The 22,504-nt window shown below is 43.2% G+C and overlaps 1 protein-coding gene and 1 long non-coding RNA gene across 2 annotated transcripts in view; one reads left to right on the top strand and one right to left on the bottom strand.

Moving 5' to 3' along the window:
• Nucleotides 1-22,504, bottom strand: part of LOC140689433 (uncharacterized) — a 76,258-nt gene that overhangs the window by 50,345 nt on the left and 3,409 nt on the right. The window lies entirely within an intron of this gene.
• IDO2 (indoleamine 2,3-dioxygenase 2) overlaps nt 1-22,504 on the top strand; it is a 51,855-nt gene that overhangs the window by 26,879 nt on the left and 2,472 nt on the right. The window contains 3 exon segments of the mRNA XM_072950238.1: nt 3,753-3,852; nt 5,707-5,824; nt 15,122-15,173. Of these exon segments, the coding sequence (XP_072806339.1) occupies nt 3,753-3,852; nt 5,707-5,824; nt 15,122-15,173 (270 nt within the window).

The following is a 22,504-nucleotide window of genomic DNA, read 5'->3' as shown; positions in this document are numbered from 1 at the left end:
TCCTACGGGAAAAGTCCAGGCTTTTTCAGCCATCTTTTGGTTACAGATGCTCATATTCATTACCTGATGTATGGTTCCAAAGAAGGGGTGGACTTGAGCTTAAGGTCATAAATCATAGTTCCCAGGAATTTCCCCTCGATCATGAATACATCGGTGCAGGCTACTTTCTCTGCTTCTGCATCACATTGGAAGTTCCCTACCTGACCTTCAAGCTCCTTCATAATTAAGATGCAGGGAAAATGGATGTGGGGTGTGTGGAGGGCTGTGTCCCAGGTCTTGTTTGAGTCCCTGGGACGTGCCTCGCCAAGTGTGCGTCCTTGGCTTCGTGCAGGAAAGAATTCGAGAGTGAGTCACAGTTGAGTAAAGGTAGATTTATTTAGAGAGATGCATACTGATTAGAGAGTAAGGCGAGAGAAAGGCAAGGAAGGCGGTGTGGGATTTGGATGCTCAGGTTAAAATAAAATTGGTACACACTCCATAAACAGAGTATAGGGCAGTCTCCGAAGAGGAGGGAGTGAAAAAGAGTGGCCACGAGGCATGGTGTCGCCAGTTTTTATGGGCTCAGTCGCTCCACGCCTACAACTGGGAGGACTATTTCAGCTACCCTGGGGAAGGGGCTGGAGTTCCTAGGAACTGGGCCACCACCCACTCTTTGACCTTCTATGGTTAGCCTTGGGACTGTCATGGCGCCTGTGGGCATGTTATTTATCATGCTAATCTGTTACCATGAGCATATAATGAGGCTCAAGATCTACTAGAAGTCAAATCTCCTGCCATCTTAATCTTCAAGGTCTACTGGGAGTTGAGTCTTCCGCCATTTTGGTGTTAATTGCCGTCATACCGTGAATGGCGGTGCCCTGCCCCCTTCCCTCCTGTCTCACTCAGACTTCACTCGTTCTTTCTCACGCAACTGTGACTGTTCCATAACATGCCTTCCATTCAAGTCAAGATAGGACCAGGACCTTCGCTAGGTGATCATTATATAGTGACCCTAAATCAGTGGTTATGGATGAGTTAAGACTGGATGCTCTGGGTATGTTGCATTGGAAATTTGATTAATAATGCTGTCCCAGCTAACTGGCAACATACCTTTGACAGTTGAGCTAGGAATAGAGGCAATTTGTCTAAAGAAGAAATGGCATGAGTTTTTAACAAGCAAGAAAGTCCAATAAATAGTCAGAATGGGGTGAAAGAGATGAAGTGTTAAATTTCCCTTTAAACTTCATGACTGCAGCCAAATTTACTCCAGGCTATAGAGATAAGGGACAGTACTTTTATGACTTACTAAAATAGCTTGAGGGACAATTAGGTTAGATGTGAGGAAGAAGTTTCTCACGGAAGGGCTGTGAGTAACCACAGGTGTGAGCGAGCAGGTGGCTGAATCTGTTTAAAGGATTAAACCACTAAACAATGTAGCTTTTAGGATGAATGTGTGCACCCCTTGGAGGAAGTGAGATTGGGCCATCTCATCTTTCTAAGGACCTCTGAGCCTTAGGATCTTAACGTTTTCTCTAGCTGTCAGGGAAGATCTTTGACCAGCTCTACTTTAATAACAGGATTGGCCCATGGTGTTCCCATGGAAAGCTGCATAATCTGGCTCAGAAGTTGGAGAGAAATAAATACAAAATCTATGTGCAGAAATGATTCTGGTCAAGGCATTCAATGTTGAATAAGCTGGATTTCTGATTCAATGAGAAACAGAGAAATGGGAGTCAGAAATATGATGACAGAAAGCTGGTTTCTTAGTGAGTGAGGGTGCAGGGCTCGACTGAGCCCAAAGATGCAGGCTCAGTCCCGGGGCTCAGTAGTTATTCTTCTTTGCAATTATTTTTTGGAGTCTTTTGATAATACTAGCACAGAGCTAAGGGCTAAGAGGAAATAGAAAAAGTAGTAGGAAAGTATACCCACAAGTGCCTTATTAACAAGACAAAGGAGTGCCAGACTTGGGTCAGTGATGCAGACAATAAGCCTTTCAGAATTTCTAAGAAATTACATCAGTGCAGGCTTTAAAGATCAGGAAATGGTGAGGGGGTGGGACTTAGTCTAAGGTAGGCACTAAAAGCTAAGTAAGAATAGAATAGCTGTAACAAAAGCGTGGATCTGTGGCAACTACAGATAAATAAAAGGAGTAAGATGAATTGTCAGGATGGCCACTGGCTAAATGTTCTGGGCTGTTGTGGGCGCTGAGCTCTGTCTGTCTATCACACTGAGTTCTGTAGGGGAGGAGAAGATTTTCCTTTGTGTAGGTTCCTCCTCTGGTCTAAAATAACTAAACTGACCTGAGACAGATGAACAGGAGAAAAACAGGTGTAATTCCACACATATTGGAGCCCCATAAAAGTATGAGACTCAAAGACGTGACTAATGCAGGCAGCTTTTAGGCGATGAAGTAATACATTTGGGTAGAACTGGTAAGACAGGGGTTGGGGCTCGGGGCAGCTAATCAGTGAAATAGTAACAAAGTTTGTTTATACAGTTTTTTCTCCCCCCTGAATTCCACATCTCTGGTGGCGATGCTGTCTCTCTACCTCCTGGTGCAGCGAGGGTGCCTTCACATGGGAGATTTATTTCCTGCATTCAGGGCCACAAAGGAGGTCAGAGCGTCTCTCTTGCGCACCTGCTGTTTCTCAACTACCTTTAATTCAAAATCATCAATATGAGACAGGAGGGAAGGGGACAGGGCACAACCACTGAAGGAACGACAAAGCAGCTGAGGACAGGACCAACTGGTTAGAACCAAGATGGCGGAAGACTCGACTTCCAGGAGACCTTGAGGCTCATGGCGCACCCACAGGCGCCATGACAGTTCCCAGGCTGAGCCAATTCCTGGGAATCCCCGCCCCTTCCCCAAAGTAGTTGGAATAATCCTCCCACTTGTTAGCATATCAAGTGACTGAGCCCATAAAAACTAACCACCCCCACACCTCATGGCTGATCTCATTTTCCTGGACGGCCCCATCCTCTGAGGCTGTCACCGCTGGTGCCTCTCACCTCTCGCGATGATCAGCATTCTGCCTATGGAATGTGTACCTCCTTGGCCTCTGGCTCCCTCGCCTTGGAGACAGCCCACACTCTGTCTGTGGAGTGTCTGTCTCTCTGAATAAAGCTACTTTTACTCAACTGTGGCTCGCTCTTAAGTTCTTTCTTTCGCAAAGTCAAGGACCCTCACTTGGTGGGGTCCATCCCATGGACTCGATGGAGACCTGGGACTTGGCCATACTCTTGTGCCCATTTTCCTGTATCAAATATGCCAAAGTGGCTTATTTTGGGTGGCATCTGCTGCTCCCCTCAGGCCCATAGTCGAGTCACAACCCTGACATCCAAAGTGCGTGGATGTGTGTGTCTGCACATATATTTGCTCCCAACTGTGTGTGCTTGCGAACAATGTGGCCCCAGAAGGCGTATCAGGTTTACAAACTGATTTGTTCTTTTCTTTTTTTTCCCTCCCTGGTTGTCAATAACTGAACTTGGACTAGACCCCTGGAAATCAGGTAAGTCCTCAGAAATCCTTCACTCACTTTAGGGCCATGTGAGGCTCTGAGAGCCCTCAGGTCAGGTGACTGGGGCTGGAGTTGATCGGTCTCCTTCCTCCCCGAATGTTCCTGAAGGGGAGGTGCTCATCCTTGGAGGGGAGAACCTTGTCCACTGGTTGCACTTTGCACTTGGAGTTGCCTAGCTCTGAGGCCACTGCTGGACCACGTGTAGCCACTGTGTGCAGACCTCTCTAACTACGTGGTCCTCTCCCTCCCCAGGAACTTGGACACCATTTTCTCATTTCCTGGGGGAGAAAGTCTGCGTGATTTTATACTGGTGACTGTTTTGGTGGAGAACGCAGCAGTGCCTGGGATTAAGGTATCTTCTCACTCACTTTTTCACTCCCTCTCTGAGTCCCTTTCCCCACCGTGGATTAATTAACGTAGACAAGCAGGGGCCTTGTCTTCCTTGGTTAGTTGAGCAAAGGGACCTAAATTCTAGCCCACAACTGCTATGAACCGTGGAATTGACCATTTGCACATTCAACACACTAGCATCTTTCTCGGCAATGGAGTATCTGGGGGGAAAAGACAGACGTTATTCTGGCCTCCACAGAAACTCGGGATCCAGTGGAGGAAGACGGGTTGATGTATGGAGTAACAAGAAAAGAAGTGCAGTCTTTCATGAAAAGATATGGAAAACCTAATTTAGACCTGAAGGTGTTGCCGCAAAACTGGCAAAACTGCACCCAGAAAGCCAGATTGAGACTCCGAGGCAGAGTTTTGGGAGAAAAAGAACAGCTTCCTTGCTTTGCCAGGCCTTCTAAGTCTACCTGTGACTCCGTCTCGGGGCTGGGGACTTAAGGTTTTATAGAAAAACTGGATGGACCAGAAAAGGTGGTAAAATCCAGGGCTCTTTACAGGGTGCTACCACTGCCACCTTCCCCTTAACCTCTGTGTCATGGGGGAACCGCAGAGGGTCTGCCCATTCTTCTGAGATTGTCGGCCCATTACCTTCTTCCTGGAGCACAGCCTCCGGGTTAAAACCATTGTAAAGAATGTCAGGGAGAAGTGTGGGGGCTGCCTAGCACAGAAGCAGCAAAGGAGAGAAAGCCAACTGCAGGATTTCCTAGAAAGAATCAGCAAACAGTTTTAGCATCAGGGATGTTAGTTTGTTCCTTCCCTGCTCTTTCAAAGGGTCAGGCAAAGCTTTCCAAGGGAAATGGCAGGTCTTACAGTCAAAACCTGAGTCATGTAGAGAAATTAAGCAGAGAGAGAGAGACAGAGAGACAAGAGACAGAACCTGATACCTGGCAGAGAGAGCTGCAATGCACATGCTCTGAGGGAAAATGAACCATCCTTGAGATCACCTGGTGGGGGGACTGTAAACTTGAACTCTTCTAGGTGTCAGGCAGGTACAAAAGACACTGAAACAGCAGGTGATCAGCTAGAGAAAAGTCCTGCCTTGCCGCAAGATACTGAAGCTAGATTTCTGTCTTTCTGTACCCCCTCCCTGGTGAGCACGTTTGGAGGGCGTGTGTGTCTGTGGTAGGGTGACCAGATCGTGGCAGAACCATCGTGTCTTTCCCTCTCAGAAGAGAAACCCTCTGGTCACTTTCCTTCCTATCCGTGTGTTTACTCCATGGAAAGATACAGAATAAAATACTTCTCTTCCAAATATATCTCAGATGAGGTTGAGAATTGCTAATGGCAGGGTGAGGGCTCCTGAGCGTGGGCTCCCCAGAATCTGTCTGCTTTTGTGTAAGAGCAGGACTCAGGAGTGAGGGTGGCCTAACTCAAGATGTGGAAGTAGAAAGGATCCTCAGGCCTGACAACTCCGGAAGAAGGAAGGCGGAAAATGATAGAGTAGCAGCCAGAGGAAAGATCCAGAAGGACCTAACCAGGGGTCCATCTGGGAATTGACCAGAAAGAACTCCCAGGGGAGCCCTGCCAAAGAGGCCAGTACTCAGAGGGCGGCCCTTCCGGGAGTCCCCAGCTCTGACAGCAGGACTTTTGGGTATTTTTGGCAGGGGGGAGGGCGGAGGCGTTCAGTAGTAATTAGGTTTATTTATTTATTTCTTTGAACGGAGGTACTGGGGATTGGACCTCACGCATGCTAGGCACACACTCTCCCACTGAGCTATCCCCCGCCTCCCCCAGCTCTGAGGCTCCTTCCACCCCAATGGGCCTTAAGTGAACGCTAATGAATTAAGTGACTGAATCTGGTCCCCAGGCCCTGGTTCAGGCAGTGAATGCCATCCTGCAGCCCAGCCCGGACTCCCTGCTCCAAGCCCTGCAGCATCTGAGGCTCTCCATCCAGGACATCACGGGAGTCTTGGGACAAATGCACGGTAGGGCAGCCGAGGGCTCTGCTTGGGGGAAGAAGGGCCTGGACGTTGGGAACCTCCATCAGATGGCGCTGGTGTATTAGCTTTGTTTTAAGGTACCCGCTCTTCCTACTACTGGAAAGTGATCTCTTGGTTTGCAGGGCTCTTCTTGCAGTTTTATCCTTTATTGTCTCTTGGGATTAGAGTCGTTTCCTCTCTTTGGTGGTCATTTATTTATTTGCATGCTGAGATCTTGCCCGAAGCTTGGGAGGTGGGGAGGGGGCACACAGCAGCCTCACCTGTACCTGCTTGGTCCAGCAAGGACCATGGTACCAGCAGAGATGACTGCCCTTGGCTTCCTCAGCCCTCCTTTTCTGTGGCCAGAGCAGGGATAAAGTTATCAAACTCGGGACCAGTTAAGGGGTGCACCCTTCCTGCATTCCTGCAGTTCGTTACATAATATTCTGGTGATTGCATTCCTGTCCAATATTTGGGCGTGATCTGTTTAATAAGGAAAAAGCTACTAAGTGTCTGTTTCCCTAGGTCCTGCTTCACTGGAAAAAAAAAAAAGGAGGGGAATTCTAGGAAAAGAGAGTGTTTATAGGAAATGGGACAGGAGGGAGGGAGCAGGAGAGAGGGTAATATGACCTTTCATTAAAAGAGTTTGTTCATTTGCTCTCCCATACTCTCTGTCCTAGAAGTCCATCTGGAATCACAGGGTTATGTAATTTCCATTCAGTTTCCCTGTTTCACGTTTTAGATTCACAGCTCTGCATTTCCCTGGATTTTAATTTTAGAGCGCTCCTGATTGCATCAGTAGGCCTTCTGCCAAACCACCTCTCTCAACTTAGTGAGATAGATCTTAGTTTTGCCAAGATGCCCTGACTTTATCTCTCAGGATACGAAGGCCACTGGAGGTCCCTGGCAGGTGTCTTCAGATCGTATGAATGAGCAGAAGTGAGGAGTTGGCAGGGTCACAGGGGGCCCTTCACCCTGTCGCGGCACGTGTGCGGTGAGGCGGTGCAGCCCTGTGTGACTGTTACAGGCTTCCCTAGTTCTCAAAGTCCCTTCTCCAGCCCGGGCCAGCCCTGAGGTTTTCTTGATCGTCCTCTGCAGGAGGTCTGATGGCCTTGGGAGGTGATGGGGAGACTTCCCTTGTCTCCCCCAAAGGCAGATTTTCCCACACAGACGTAATTTATTTTAAAAGTTTCACTACTAGTCACAGCAGTGAAATATATGTACGTATCAGATTGCATTTTTCAAAAATGGCCACAAGGACATCTTCCAGCCCATTTGTTCCCTTACCATGTGACCTTGGGACTCCTCTTATGTCCTTGCTCGTGACATAGGTGGCCTTGTGACATGCTTGGGATCAATAGGATCAGCAGGGAAACAATCTAGATGTCCATGGACAGATGATTGGATAAAGTTGTGGCATATTTATATAGAGGAATAGTACTCAGCCATAAAAAAGGATAAAATGCCATTTGCAGCAACATGGATAGATCTGGAGATGGTCATCTTAAGTGAAGTAAACCAGAAAGAGAAAAAAAAATCATATGATATCACTTATATGTAGAATCTAAAAAAAAAAGAGACAAACTTATTTACAAAACAGAAACAGACTTATAGACATAGAGAACAAACTTATGGTTATGGGGGGGAGTGGGGGAAGGGATAAACTGGGAGTTCAAGATTTGCAGATACTAACTTCTATATATAAAATGGATAAACCACAAGGTCCTAATCTATAGCACAGGGAACTCTATTCAATATCTTGTAGTAACTGTTGGTGAAAAAGAATATGAAAATGAATATATGTATGTTCATGTATGACTGAAGCAATACAGAAATCGATACAACATTGTAAACTGACTATACTTCAATTAAAAAGATATATATATATATACACACTCAGGAAAAAAAAAGAAAAAAAACTTTGTGATCAGGAAAAAAAAATAGGGCTCAGCAGCGTGACACTGCCTGACCTCCCAGACAAGGCTAGAAAAGTGATGTCACTGCTGCCTTGTATACCAAGTCCCCACGGAAAAAGTCCTCCTACCCTGGGGCCACCATGGCCATGAACAAGGGTGTCAAGCCACACAGAGAGGCCAAGCGTAGGTGCCCCAGCTGGGCAGCTGGCACGGGGGTGAATGAGCCCTCCGATGAGCGTCTGTTCCTACCATCAAGGCATCCTGCACCTCCCACCTTCCCAGATGAGGACCCAGTCACTGTGAAGCAGAGACGAGCCGTCTCCTCTGTGCCTCGTCCCCATTCCTGACCTGCAGAGCCCATGAGTGTAATGCCAAGGTGGTTCTGTACTGCTGAGTTTGGAGTCGGTTGCCATGCAAGCGTAGTAACCAGAAAGATGAAATCATACAAACAAGAACAAATAATAGACACAGTGAAGTGTGAGGAACCACGTGGATTTGTTTTAGTTATTGCCTATGGTTTATGGCTGCTGACTTTCTTCTGGGTGATGGAGCTTCGCTGCATGGCTTTCCTCCCACAGATGGAGCTCACCCCCCAATTCCTTCTTTCTGAGCCCAACTTTAGCACGAATTGTGTGCTCCACTCTGTTCCTCCCCAAATACCTCCTCTCCAAGCATGTCGGCCTGGAATCATAAGGGCAGGGGAAGGAGGAAGAGGTCCCCTTTATTTTAAGGCTGCCATTTGCGTATCTGAGGACCACCGTGACCTTTGTCACCAGGCCTTTGTCCAGCCCACAGAGATGTCCGTGTCACAGTTTTCCACAGTTCTCATGGCTGAACTGGAAAATAAAACCAGACCGCCCTTTTCCCAGGGCCTGACTCCCACAAGGCAGAAGTCCATTACAGCACTTCCCGTGTCGTCCACGCTCCCCGCAGGACCCAGTGCTCGCTGTATCCCCACCCTGCACACCTGCAGGGCCGGTTCTGGCTCTCCCTTTCTTGGTGGTTCACAGAGAACTGAGCCAGGTCCCAGCTCTGGGCTCCCTTGGAAGGCACGTGTCCTTTGTCATATTTATGAATAGCTCTTGTCCTCTAAGAATGAATTTTCTCAGGAAAACCTGTTCTTCCAGACCCAGCCTGATCTGACCCCAGGCCATTTTAATTTTAATTAATTTCATATCATATTTCCCTTCACTTGTTCTTTCCAACACTAGTTTTTAGTTCCCCAAAAGAACCTTTTTCCACTTCAAGGCTTGTGTGTGCCCTATTCTTTCTGCTTCACGCATTCTTCCCAACTCCTCCTCTGCCTAGTTAACGCCTACTTACACTTCAGATGTAACCCTGGTCTCCTCCAGGCTCACAGAGCTGCTTAATCCTTCTCAGCAATGCTGCGAGACCCAGGAGCAGGGGCAGGGGTGGAGCAGTGGCAGCAACAGAAAAGATCGACAAGGGACATCGAGGAGGACCCAGGGCAGGAGGAGGGGTCAAGGATGAACGTATGGTTTCAAAGCTGGTTAAAAAAAAAATCGCGACCCCTAACTTGAAATCCCACCTCACCAATAGTTAATATAGTCAGCTTTATTCATTTCTGCATTCAGTTATTGACTGATTGATTGATTGATTGCCAGTCTGATAGCCTCTCTTTTTTTCTCAGGTTCACTGACATAGAACTGACGTATTGCATTGTGTAAGTTTAAGGTGTCCAGTGTAATGACATGATACTTGTATATACCATGATATGATGACTACAATGAGGAAAAGATCTCTTATTCGGAAGATTGAATCGGGTTCTGCTGGGTTGGTAGATTGATTTTCAAAGTAAACGGGGAATGCAGGGGCCGGAAGCAACACTTGGTTTTGTGACACATCACATTCAGGGTGATGGGGAGACACCTAGTGGAAATATGTGGCTTTTAAGGTGGGAATTACACACAAAAGATACAGATTGGGGCTCATGACCCTTGGATATGAAGTTCAATTACCCGTCTACCATGCTTTGTTTTTGATATCAGTGATAGCCTTACTTCCCTGAGTGGGACTATATTGAATGTTAATAATGTCATGTGAAAAATGCTGGGATGATTACGGATCCGTGGTTTTACAGCACTGACCCAAATCAAGAATTTGCTGTTTTGCTTTGTGTAAAGACCACTTCTCAAGATAAAGCCTAAATCCCTACCCTTGAAAAGTTTACAAAGCCAGCTTTCTTAAGTTTTCCAAGCAAAACAAAAACAATACTTATTTTCATGAGGCGAGCGTAAACTAATCGAAAGCAGACATTGTGTCTTTCTTGAGATTCACTTAGATTTAGAAGAAAAAGATGCTTGACTAAATGTTTTGTGTTTAGCTGAACAGCAACAACAGCGACTCTGGAAGACATCACAGAGTGGACCTGGGTTTGGCCACTGGGGCCATTTTCCCCTGCGCCCAGGAGAAGCGTGCAAGGAAAGGGGGGAGGCTTGACTCAAGTGCTCTTGGACCTTCTGTCTTCCCTGGAGGATAATGTCACTGGCTTTTAGGAACTGGCTTTCTTAGCCAAAAGGTACATACATTAGATCCAGAAGCAAGAGTGTTTACGTGGCTCTCATCCCTCACCAGCGCCATGTTAGTAGATGATCTCTGCCTGGTATTCTCTGAACCAGGTGTTCATATAACCCTATGAGCTTGCTCGAAATTTCTCCCTGACAATTCAGCTTCAGGAAATGAAAAGAATACCAGATTCAGAGTCAGAAGTTTGGATTCTAGCTCTGATCCTAATAATAGCCACACAAGTATACCATTGTGGACCCTAGTTGCTTTTCTTTTTAAAATAAAAGACCTCATGTATATACAATACAAAAATATTTAAATCAAGTATATGCAAAAATTGTAATTGTCAAATAAACACCTTCATACACAGATTAACTTAAGAAATAGACTGTTGCCAAAAACTTTGAAACCATCTGTGTGGTTCTTTCCAACTGCATGCCCTAAACATTCCTTCCAGTTACCATCATTCTGATGATGACAGTCATCATTCACTTCCACTTCTTAATAATGTCACTATTTGAGAATTATTCCTAAACAGCATATTCATTTTTCGAACTTTGTATACAAAGAATTAAAATGTATATTTTATTCCTGCAACTTAGTTCTCTAAAGGTTATCAATGTTAGTCATATAGACGTAGTACATTTTCATTGCTATTACAGCAGCTTTTTGTATAAATATATAATTCACTCTCTTGCTTACTTCTGGGGGTTTTGTTTGTTTTTTTGGTTTGGTTTGGTTTTGCTGTTATGAGACATGTTGCTGCAAATATTCATGTGCAAACTCCTGGGATATAAACTGGAAATATCTCTGAGCCTTCAGTTTTACTAACTGGCACCAAATTGTTCTCCAAGTGATTTACTAACTTGAAATCCCACCTCACCAACAGTTAATATAGTCGGCTTTATTCATTTATTCATTCCGTTATTCATTGATCGACTGATTGATTGCCAATCTGATACCCTCTTTTTTTCTCAGGTTCATTGGGATATAATTGACAGACCACATCATGTAAGTTTAAGGTGTACAGCGCAGTGATGCGATACATGTATATACTGGGAAATGATTATGACAATAAGTTAACACATCCTTCACCCCATGTAATTACCATTTTGTTGGTTTTTGTGGTGGTAACATTCACGATTCCTCTCTAAGCAACATTCAGGTTGCAATACAGCATTGCTGACTACGGTCACCACGCTCTAGGTTACAGCCTCAGAATTTGTTTCTCTTGCAGCTGAAGTTTGTCTCTTTTGACCAACATTTCCCCCTCATTTTCCCCACCACCTTGCCTCTGGCAACCAGCCATCTACTCTGTTTCTATAACTTTGGTTTTTTCTTTTCCGTTTTTTAGATTCTACCTAGGAGACAGATAACACAGCGTTTGTCTTTCTCTGTCTGATTTCTCTCACTTAACGTAATGCCCTCAAGATTCATCCACGTTTTTGCAAATGGTAGGAATCCCCAGGGGCCCATGGGCAGGTGGGTTTCTTGATGGAGTCTGTGAGGTGGGGCGTAGGATCTGTATCCCTTTAATGCCCTCCTCCCCGAGAGACCTGTTTGATACCCTCCCCAGCCCCTCAGCCCACCCTCCTGCAGCACACCTCAGTACTTCCGATGATGCGGTGAGAAAGAGGTGGGTGTCTTTGCAGCATTTGTTGCAGCCAGGGAAGCCAGGCCCTCACTCACTGTCCCTCACGCGAGGAATCACAGGCTGAGAAGGTCCCCCTTGGCACTGAGCTGCGCTGGGGAAGGGGCAACGTGGTTAAAGTGACATGAAATTCTCACCCTCTTCAATGCATCCAGTCTTTTTTTTTTTTTTTCCCGCCCCAGTGGTGTGCTGGGACTTCCTCAAAGGCGCTCTTACCCATGGTGACTTGTCTAAATCAATGTTCATTGGGGGAAAGAGTAGAAAACTCATACTCTGCCACAATGGTGATGTTGCTCTTGCCTTTCTCTGATTTCTAGCAAGTGAACTATCTTCTCTGTGTGTGTGTGTTTGTGTGTGTGTGTGTGTGTACGTGTGTGTTCCTGCGTACTCACTGCTCCTGTTCCTGTTTTGTGAAATGCATGTCTTTCCTAATTTTTCTAAAAGTCTTTTATCTTTTAATTGTTCCTTTTTGTGTATATATATATATTTATATTTATTGAAGTCTAGTCAGTTTACAATGTTGTGTCAATTTCTGGTGTACAGCACAGTGCTTCAGTCATGAACATACATGTATTCATTTCTTTTACTTGTTGCTTTTAATTCATTTATTTGTACACTCTGGAGGGTGATTTTTGTTAGTTATATGTTGCAAATGTAGTTTGTCTTATTCTACCTTTTGAAAGCAGAAGTTCTTAATTCAAATATAGTCAAAGTATCATTTCTCTTGTAAAAGGCTATGTTTTAGAAGGTCTTGCATAAGATATTATTTCATAAGCATAGGTCTTAAATATATTTTTCTACATTTTCTTCTGAAATTGTCTTTCAGGCCTTAATACACATATAATTAGATAATTAATTATAGTTATAATAGTTATATTATAGTTACACAGTTTTAATAATTAAAGAATAATTATCTATATAGAGGATGACAAAGGATATAAATTTGGTTTCCCTTCTGTGAACACTCACTCATCTACACTATGAGCACAGTCTTACAGCAGATTTTCTTAGAAGATGGGATCTGTTTCCAGGCTCTCTGTTCCGTTTCACTGCCTGTCTGTCGCTCCCCACACCAGTACCGTCTGTCTTAAAGGAACTACAGCTTCCTGGTGTTTCCCATTTTCAGGGAGAGAAAATGCCCCTCCCCTCGCTCTTCTCCAGGGATGCCTTTCCCATCTTTGACCCTTGCCTTTCATGTAAACATAGAATCAGCTTGTCAAATTCCAATAGAAAGCCCGTTAGGAATTTTTCTCGAATTACATTAAATCTGCATATTAATTTGGAGAAAAATGACCTGAATTTGATATTACATCTTGCCCTTCTGCCTTATAATCCAGGCAGGTGGAGAGGCGGAGACCAGCGTAAACACATTAACCTGCTCCCCTCAGACCATGTCTTTACATCGCTGGGGATTCTTTTGTCCCATGGTCTGAACTTTATCCAGACAGAAAATCTTCTGTATGTGCATTTCTTCTCTTAGAGATTCATGCTGAGTTTTCTTGTCCATGAACAAGGATTTTTCTTAAATTTCTTCAGTTTTTTTCAAGATGAAAGATCTGCTTTATTCATAGTTACTTTCTATTTTTGTTTTGAATATGTTATCTTTTGATTTAACTAATTCCTGTTTGTTCCCTGGTTTATAGAATGAAATCAATATTTAATATTAACCTTGAATCTAGCAACTTTGATAAACACTCTTATTAATTCTCACAATGATCTGTAGATTATCTGGGTTTTCTATGTAGAAATCATATCATCTGAGAATAATGTTGTTTTATTTTTTCATTACCAATACTTATAACTTATTTCTTCTAATTTATTTCTTACTCTTTATGATACAACTCCTAACACAGTGTTGAACAGAAGTGCTAACACTTGTTTTCTTCCCCATATTTTAAAAGACTGATTTTTATATTTCAACATTAAGTATACTATGTACTATAGGCTTTCTATGGATTCCTTTGCTCAGTTTAAGGTTGTTACCTCCTATTCCTAATTAGTTAACATTTTCTGCTTGTTTGTTTTAATCATGAATAGATTATTTATACCTATCGAAAAGTTGTACATCAAAATTATCTTACATCTATTGAAATAAGCATTTGCCTTTTCCTCCTTAAATAGGACAAGTTGGTTAAAACATGAAATTATTGCCAGTCATTACTGCTTCAGCAAACATTTTACATAGTCCTTTGCATAGTATTTTTGTGGGAACAGAGCACCAGCTGGGAAGGATCGAGAAGTGGGGTCCAGAGAAAAGTCCAGCACATGAGACGCTGTTGCAGATGAGCAGAGTGGATGTGACAGGACTCAGAGGCCCTGGGAAGCCCTGAGATGGATGGAAGATGTGAGTTTCCTGAGCCCAGGGGGCTTCAGGGCAAAGAGAGATGGAGGACCAGAGACCAGGTGTGACGGTGGGACGGGTAAATTGATGGTTTAGAGATATCATTATTTAGGTCTCAAAAAAGATGTTTCTTTTTTCCCAGAAACAAAGAGACATAGACAGGAATCTGGCTAAGAGAAACATGCCAGGTCACAGGGGGACCCCATGGAGTAAAGAAGAGAAAACAACCTTCAAAAATCGATGAAAAGAAATTTATTGCAATGTGAGGATGCGCTTCCTTATACACAAGTTAATAAACTGTGGAATCAATTACTCCAACATATTGGCTTAGATTCAAAACTAGCTGTGCAGACTGATGAGTGCAGCACAGTGAGCCTGTGTGTGAGCAGGTGTGACAAACCCTGAACAGGAGACCCTCCGCTCTCTGTCCTTCATTGACTCTACAGAACTTTCCATGAGCATCCGTGGCTTCAGTTTCCCTCTCTTCTGAAAGTCTTGCGAGAGGAAGTTCTTTCTCTGCTTTTCTCCTTTCATCTTCCCACATTCGCTCAAATATCACGTCTGTTTAAAAATACTAATTTTTTAAAGATGGCCTTGATCTCTTTTTTTGTGGTTGTTTTTAAGTACAGAGGAGGGAAGGACCACAAATAGAAGAAGGGCAGCATTTGGAAGAGTTTAACACTTCTGCAAGCGCCAGCGAGGGGGACGACAGAGGGAACGTTCCTCCTCCTCCTGCTGCTGTGTTCATTCCAGGTTTCTGTGCAGATCAGATAGAGGAGGCGGCCCCAGGAGGGCGGCAGAACGCGAGCACATGGAACCAATTGCTTTTTTTGCCTGTAGTAAAGTTCACGTTTTGATTGCTTCTGCAGATTATGTAGATCCAGACATATTTTATGCAGTCATCCGGCTCTTCCTCTCTGGGTGAGTATAGTTCAACTGTTTTCTTGCATGAGGCATCCATAGCATTTCCCAAATTCGTGAGGGGAGAAACAGACAGAAGCTTCCTAAAATAAGAAACACACCGAGTAACCCCTTGCTAACAACATAATCACCTAGACGCACGCTCGGATGAAAGGAGACCTCTGCATGACAAGTAACACGGAGAGGGTAAAGTTTAAGTTAGAGCAGTTGTCTTTACACCATCACTTTACATTCATTTGTATTCACCTTTCTCAGGAAGCCACCTTGATGACGGAGGGGAAAAAAGCCCAGTGTGCCACCCACAAAGCTCTGTCATTTACACCCACTCTCCTCCTTGTGATCAAGGCAGATGGCGGCACAGACAGTAGCTTAAAGGCTTCCTCCTAACATTCCTGGAATAGCTACCCCAAGACATTTTTTTCCCATTCCTGGGTCCTCTTCTTTGGTCCCATGGCCTGCAATTTTTTTTCAACTAGAGAACTCTACTCTTAGATACAATTCTTATTTTATATACATTAGTCATACCTTGACACATGTTTTAATGCTTTCCTATTGACTGTAACTGAGAGAAATGAAGTTTTTGTTTTTGTTTTAATGGTGAAAAGTGAAAGATGGCTGGAGTGGATGGAAGAGGTGAAACATGTGAAATACATTGTATAGATATCATGTAGATATCATCTAGACACTATTTAGCTATCGTCTGGGGATCATCTAGGTATCTCCTGGAGATCCTCTAGATACCATGCAGATGTCATCTAGACAACATCTAGCTATCTCCCAGACATCATCTAGATACCACGCAGATGTCATCTAGACAACATCTAGCTATCTCCCAGACATTGTCTAGATACCATGCAGATGTCATCTAGACATCATCCAGCTGTCATCTAGAAATCATCTAGAAATCATCTAGAATGCCATCTTGACCACTAGGATGTGCCTGAAGTCCTGTTGTTATAAAGAGTCTGAAGCTGTATCTGGATGTAGCAAGACTCATGCTGAATACCAGCATCAATAGATTTATTGATTTGCCAGTACAGTTAGTGCTATATTCCTTTGGTGCAAGAAGGGAGTGACAATGTGTAGTAAGTATTTTCTCTAGGTTGGGTAGGTCTATAGTGTGAGGCAGTCAAAGGGGAGGCCAGCCTGGGTGAAGATCCCTCACTGTAGGGTGTAGAGAGTGGAAGCAAGATGGTTTCGAGAGAATAAGTCCAGACGAATGGGTACCTAGTTTATGGGGAGAAGAGAAAGAAAGGGTGAGAGCAAAGAAATGGAATTGAGAGTGTGTCTCAGAATTTAGCCTTTCCCTGTGTACCCTTCACTCCCAAAACCCCCACAAAGGATTATCTACCCTGTAGAAGTTTTCTTGCTCTCTGTATATTTTGCATGTAGTCAGGGTCAAGACAAAGATCTGATGGCAGAATAGAGATTCTAGCAACAAATATTACACAAAACGTGCAGACAGGCTTTGGAAGGAAAGGAGAGGGGAGGGGAAAAAAGGGGCCATTTCTTAAACATTTTAAATAGACTAGAATTTAGGAGGCATCTAATTCTGGAGCTTCCCTTTGCTCTGTGACTCTTTATTCGTTTCTACTGTTCCAGTAATAAATTACCACAAATTATCAGCTTAAAACAACGCTCATGTATTAGCTCGCGTTCCCATAGGCCACAAGTCCAGGTGAGGTTGGCTTGGTTCTCTTCTGAGGGTCTCAAAAGGCCCAAGTCAGGGTATCTGCAGGACTGAGCTCTTATCTGGAGAATCTGGGAAAGAATTCACTTCCAGGCTCATTCAGGTTTTTGGTAGAATCAGGTCTTTGTGGTTTTGGTACTGAGGTCTCCTTTTCTTTTCTGACAGAATCTGCTTTCAGCTTTCCATGCCCCTTGTCACACGGCTCCTCAAATCCAGTGACGTCACTTCAGATCCTTCTACTAATTCGGATTTCTCCTTCTGCCACTAGCCAGAGAAAATGCTCTGCTTTTAAGGTCTTGTGTGATTAGGTTAAGCTCACCTAGGTAATCCAGGATTACTTCGTATATTAACGTCATTGGTGAGTGACCTTAATTACACCTGCAAAGTACCTTTTGCCTTGCCATATAATATGTCACATCAACAAACATGCTATCATATAATGTTAACAGTTCTAGGAGTTAGAATGGGAGTCTTGGGACAGCATTTTTAGAATTCCTATCATAATTAGGCACCAGAAAGTGACTTCATGTTCATTTAAATAAGTTCTGGGATAAGATGCATTTTATCTGTGATCTACATAAATGCCTGCATTCTGTTTCTGATCTCAAAAATACATATCACCCATAGCTCACCTAAGAGGCCAGTATCAAATCCTAAATGTACGGATGGCCAAAAACATCTAGATTGTGGAGAGTCCCCAGGGGGGTTGTCCTGAAAAATCTAAATCTGCTCCTCTGTTCTTGATTTGCCCCGGTTTATTATTTTTCTTTACTTCTTTTAAAAATTGTTCTTACTTAGGGGAGTTGAGAAATTCCACCAGTTAATGAAACATAGTCCCTTTATTTCTCATTCATGTTAAATTTCTCAGGGAAGTTATCAGCCCCTGTGGAAAAAAATGTCATCTCATTTCCTTTTCTTTTTTTTTTTTTCTATTTAAACTTCCTCTTTTCTTGAGTTTGCTAGAAAGAAGCTACAAAAAAGGCTAAAAATAACCTGGCCTACAGAGATTTGAAAGGAAAATAATTCCTTTTCTTCACAAACAGCAGTTTGAGTCTTAGAATGCATGGGAGCAATTCCTGAGCTGCTCAGGAAAACCTGATTTTCCTTCTTCCAAGTAACCTCATCACAGGGGGAGGAGATGGGTCTTCAAAGTAGATGCCTCCCTTTTATTTTTATTTTTTAACTTTTTGCTGTTGCTTCCTCTATTGCCTTCTTTTAAGCTGGCCAGGTCCTTCCAAGAAAGAGACTTGGATTTACATATTCTAGATAGACAATATCTAATTATAGCATGCTACTTTCTCATTCATTCATTCATCAAATGTTTAGCGAGGGCTTGCCAGATGCCAGGCACAGCTCTAGGTGCTGGGAAATGGAGCAGTAAAACAAAACGGAAACTTCATTCCCGTGGAGCTTACATTTTGATCACGGGAGACAGATAACGAATACATAAAGATAACAGAGGCAAGTATCCCACTAAATGTGTCATAGCAAGAAGCGATACAGGGAGATGTAACATAGGCCATAGCACGTTACAGAGTGTTAGGGGTGGTGGCTGAAATGTCTCAGCTATTTATTGTGATCTGTGAATGCTACACTTTTAAGGGATGTTTAAGCCACTATCAGAAGGTGAGGAGTACGCCACCCAGGCATCTGTCACAGTGACCCTGAGGTGGGAGTACGTTTGGAGGAAGAGCTGTACTGAGTCCAGCAGCGTCTGTGTGGAGTAAACGTGGGGAGAATGAGAGATACAAGTGATGAGGGGACCAGAAGTGGGTAGGGGCCCCTTGACTTCTTTTCTGAATATGATGAGCAGCTCCAGCAAGTTTTCAGAAGAATGACATGAGCTGTCTAAAGTTTCAAATGATCATTCCAGCCTTTGGGAAATAGAATGGGCCAAGGAAGACACTTTAGAAGCTACAACTACAATTCAGGGTGGTGGCTTGGACTAGGGTGGTGGCAGTGGAGCCCTTGAGAAATGCTCAGTTCTGGATGTGGACTGAAGGTAAAGTTGACAGGATCTGCTGTTGCATTGCACGTAGAACACAAGAGAAAGAGGTCAGCCAGAGAGGACTCTAAGGTTTGCAGCCAGATCCAATGAAAGAATGGAGCCGCCATTTTCTTTTCTCTTATGGTGGAGACTCTGAGAGGAATGAGTCTGGGAGAAGGAGAGGAATTGAGAGGCCATTTTGGGACATATCCGTTCCCATGGAGATGTCCAGTAGGCAGTTGACTGGACTATAGGGGAGAGGTCCAGGCATAGGTGCCAATTTGTCAATAGTCCTAATATAGTTGACTTGTAAATCCACGAGGCTAGATGAGATCACTTGGGAAGTGGAAGCAGTGAGAAGCCCAAAGACTGAGTTGTGAGAGGGTCCAGCACTTAGAAGTGGTCATGAACGAAAGAAGCAAGAGAAGGGCACTATATAAATCATATAATATGAGTAGAAAGTGGCTACGTAAGACCATCGACAGGATTATGGAGAAAAATCTGAACAAGCGAGATCATTGTGTTTGGTCCACTTGCCACGCAGTAGCTGTCAGGTCTTCCATATTTCTGCCCCATGAAATGCTGTTTAGAAATCCTATTGGACTAGTCCCCCGAACTCTGACAAGTCACCAGAAATTTCTGGAATCCATTTGACTCTTAATTTATTTTTTGTTTGGGGGGGAAGTAATTAGGTTTATTTATTTACTCATTTATTTTTTATTTTTTTAACTTTTTTATTGCGTAATAGTCATTTTACAATGTTGTGTCAAATTCCAGTGTAGAGCACAATTTTTCAGTTATACACAAACATACATATATTCATTGTCACACATTTTTTTTTTCACTGTGGGCTACCGCAAGATCTTGTATATATTTCCCTGTGCTACACAGCACAATCTTGTCTATCTATTCTACAATTTTGAAATCCCAGTCTATCTCTTCCCACCCCCTGCCCCCTTGGCAACCACAAGTTTGTATTCTATGTCTGTGAGTCTGTTTTTGTTTTGTATTTATGCTTTGTTTGTTTTTGTTTTTGTTTTTTTAGATTCCACATATGAACGATCTCATATGGTATTTTTCTTTCTCTTTCTGGCTTACTTTACTTAGAATGACATTCTCCAGGGACATCCATGTTGCTGCAAATGACATTATGTTGTCGGTTTTTATGGCTGAGTAGTATTCCATTGTATAAATATACCACATCTTCTTTATCCAGTCATCTGTTGATGGACATTTAGGCTGTTTCCATGTCTTGGCTATTGTAAATAGTGCCGCTATGAACATTGGGGTGCAGGTGTCATCCTGAAGTAGGGTTCCTTCTGGATATATGCCTAGGAGTGGGATTCCTGGGTCATATGGTAAGTCTATTCCTAGTCTTCAGTTACTCATTTATTTTAATGGAGGTACGGGGGATTGAACCCAGGATGTCACACATGCTAAGCATGTGCTCTACCACTGAGCTAAACTGTCCCCCTCATCCATTTGATTCTTCCAGGAGCTTTAGGATGCAGGTACATGTCAGGGGCACTGAGACTCAGAAGGGTTTGTACAAAGTTACAAAATGATGAACTGGAGGAAGCAGAGATTACAACACACTCCGAATAACATGATAAAATGGCTAACGGTTATCAAATGCTTAGTATGTTCCAGGCACTGAGCAGGTATTATTTTAATTAGTTCTCACAACAACCCAATAAGGTGGATACTAATATAACTCGGATGAGGAAACCAAGGCTCTGAGAGGTGAATTAACTCCGTCAAATTCCGTATCTGCCGCAGATAAACCCCTCTCTCCTAACAGCTACAGCATCTTGTGATCTTAGACGCAGAATCCTCCCCGCCATGCTCTTCCCACGTGTCTCCTGCCCAGCTTTCTGTGCCTAGTCTGTTTCTAGAGCGATATTCCTCCACCTGCAAAGACCATTCAGTGAAACCATGGAACAACCAACCCAGAACAGCCCCAGATGAAAGCAAGAGCATTTCCTACCACAGGAAAGTATTTGGAGAAGGTCATGGACGTAAGCCGAGCCGTCTGTCTGCGGCTCTTGTCTGTGCGTGATGTGTGTGTTTCCTGCTCTTGAGCAAAAGAACTTTTAGAATTACAGGAAGGTGAGACAGCAACGAAAGCCTGGTATTTAAGCCGACCACAACAGCTTGTTCCTGGCAATAAGAGGAAAACAGAGTCTGTTGCTTAGTAAATGTAGAAACTCACATCTGGGGATGTTGGGAAATGAAACTAGAAAATTACAAGTTTAGGGTATGAGTTCTGGTTCCCCAACTCTCTAACAATGTCACCCTGGAGACTTAGTGCCTTGAGTCTTTGTTTCCTTAGCTGTAAAATGGGTTTGAAAATGCCTGCCTTGACCTAGTCCAGAGAGGACAAATGAGAAAATGGATGTGACTGTGATGAAGAAACTGTGAAGGGTTGTAAGTACAAAGGTGATGTGATCTTGGTGCTGCTGTTTCTGTCTCCTTGTGGAGTCACCCACATACACTCCGTGATTGTTCAAGACCCTATAAAACATGAGACAGGCACCCCAGTGTTCACAACAGCAGCAGCAGCAGCATTATTTACAACAGCCAAGACATGGAAGCAATGTAAGTGTCCATCAACAGATGACTAGATAAAGAAGTTGTGGTGTATACACACAATGGAATACTACTCAGCTATAAAAAAGAATGAAATAATGCCATTTGCAGCAACATGGATGGACCTAGAGATCATCATATTAAGTGAAGTAAGCCAGACAAAGAAAATATCATATGCTATCACTTATACATGGAATCTAAAATATGACACAAATGAACTTATTTACAAACCAGAAATAGACTCACAAACATGGAAAACAAACTTATAGTTACCAAAGGGGAAAAGAGTCGGGGAGGGATAAACTCAGAATTTGGGATTAGCAGATACACATTACTATATATAAAGTAGCTAAACAACAAGGTCCTACTGTATAGCATAGGGGACTATATTCAATATCCTGTAACAAACCACAGTGGAAAAAAATCTGAAAAAGAATATATATATTATATATATTTTAACATATATATGTTAACATATATAACAACATATATAATATATAAATATATAAATAAATATATATAATATATCTGAATCACTTCGCTGTACACCAGAAGCTAACAAAATTGTGGATCCACTCTACTTCAATAAAAAATTAAATTAAATTTAAAAATTAAAAAATCAACAGGGAAAGAGTAACAGAGTTGGAGGTAGAGAGATAGGGACTCAGAGACAAAAAGATGAAGAAATGGAATCAGGGTGACAGAAGAGGAGAGAAAAGACGAGAAGAGAGGAGAGAGAAGGAAGGAAAAAACCACGTAATCTGAGCCTCAGTTCCAGTCCTTCCTCATGTCCTTGGCTGTATCTTCTGGTGACCTGCAGAGTTGTGTTGTGTTCTCTTTGCTACCACACTTAGTATTGACACCTCCGGCCAACAAAGTATTTGATAAAGGCATTTCCATGAGGTCAGGTAGTATTTAGAACTGAGAGATTAACATGAAAACTGTTATAGTTATAACTGTTTTAGGGAAGGGCAAAGATTGTGTGTGTGTGTGTGTCTGTGTTTATTTTCAAAATTCTACTTGTGGAGTTACAGGTATCAGGCCATGAGGGCTGAGATTAGCAGA

The sequence above is a fragment of the Vicugna pacos genome, chromosome 26 (genome assembly GCF_048564905.1).
Source record: "Vicugna pacos chromosome 26, VicPac4, whole genome shotgun sequence".
NCBI lineage: Eukaryota > Metazoa > Chordata > Mammalia > Artiodactyla > Camelidae > Vicugna > Vicugna pacos.
Note: the sequence above shows the minus strand (reverse complement) of the source record. Positions and strands in the feature narration are given on the sequence as shown.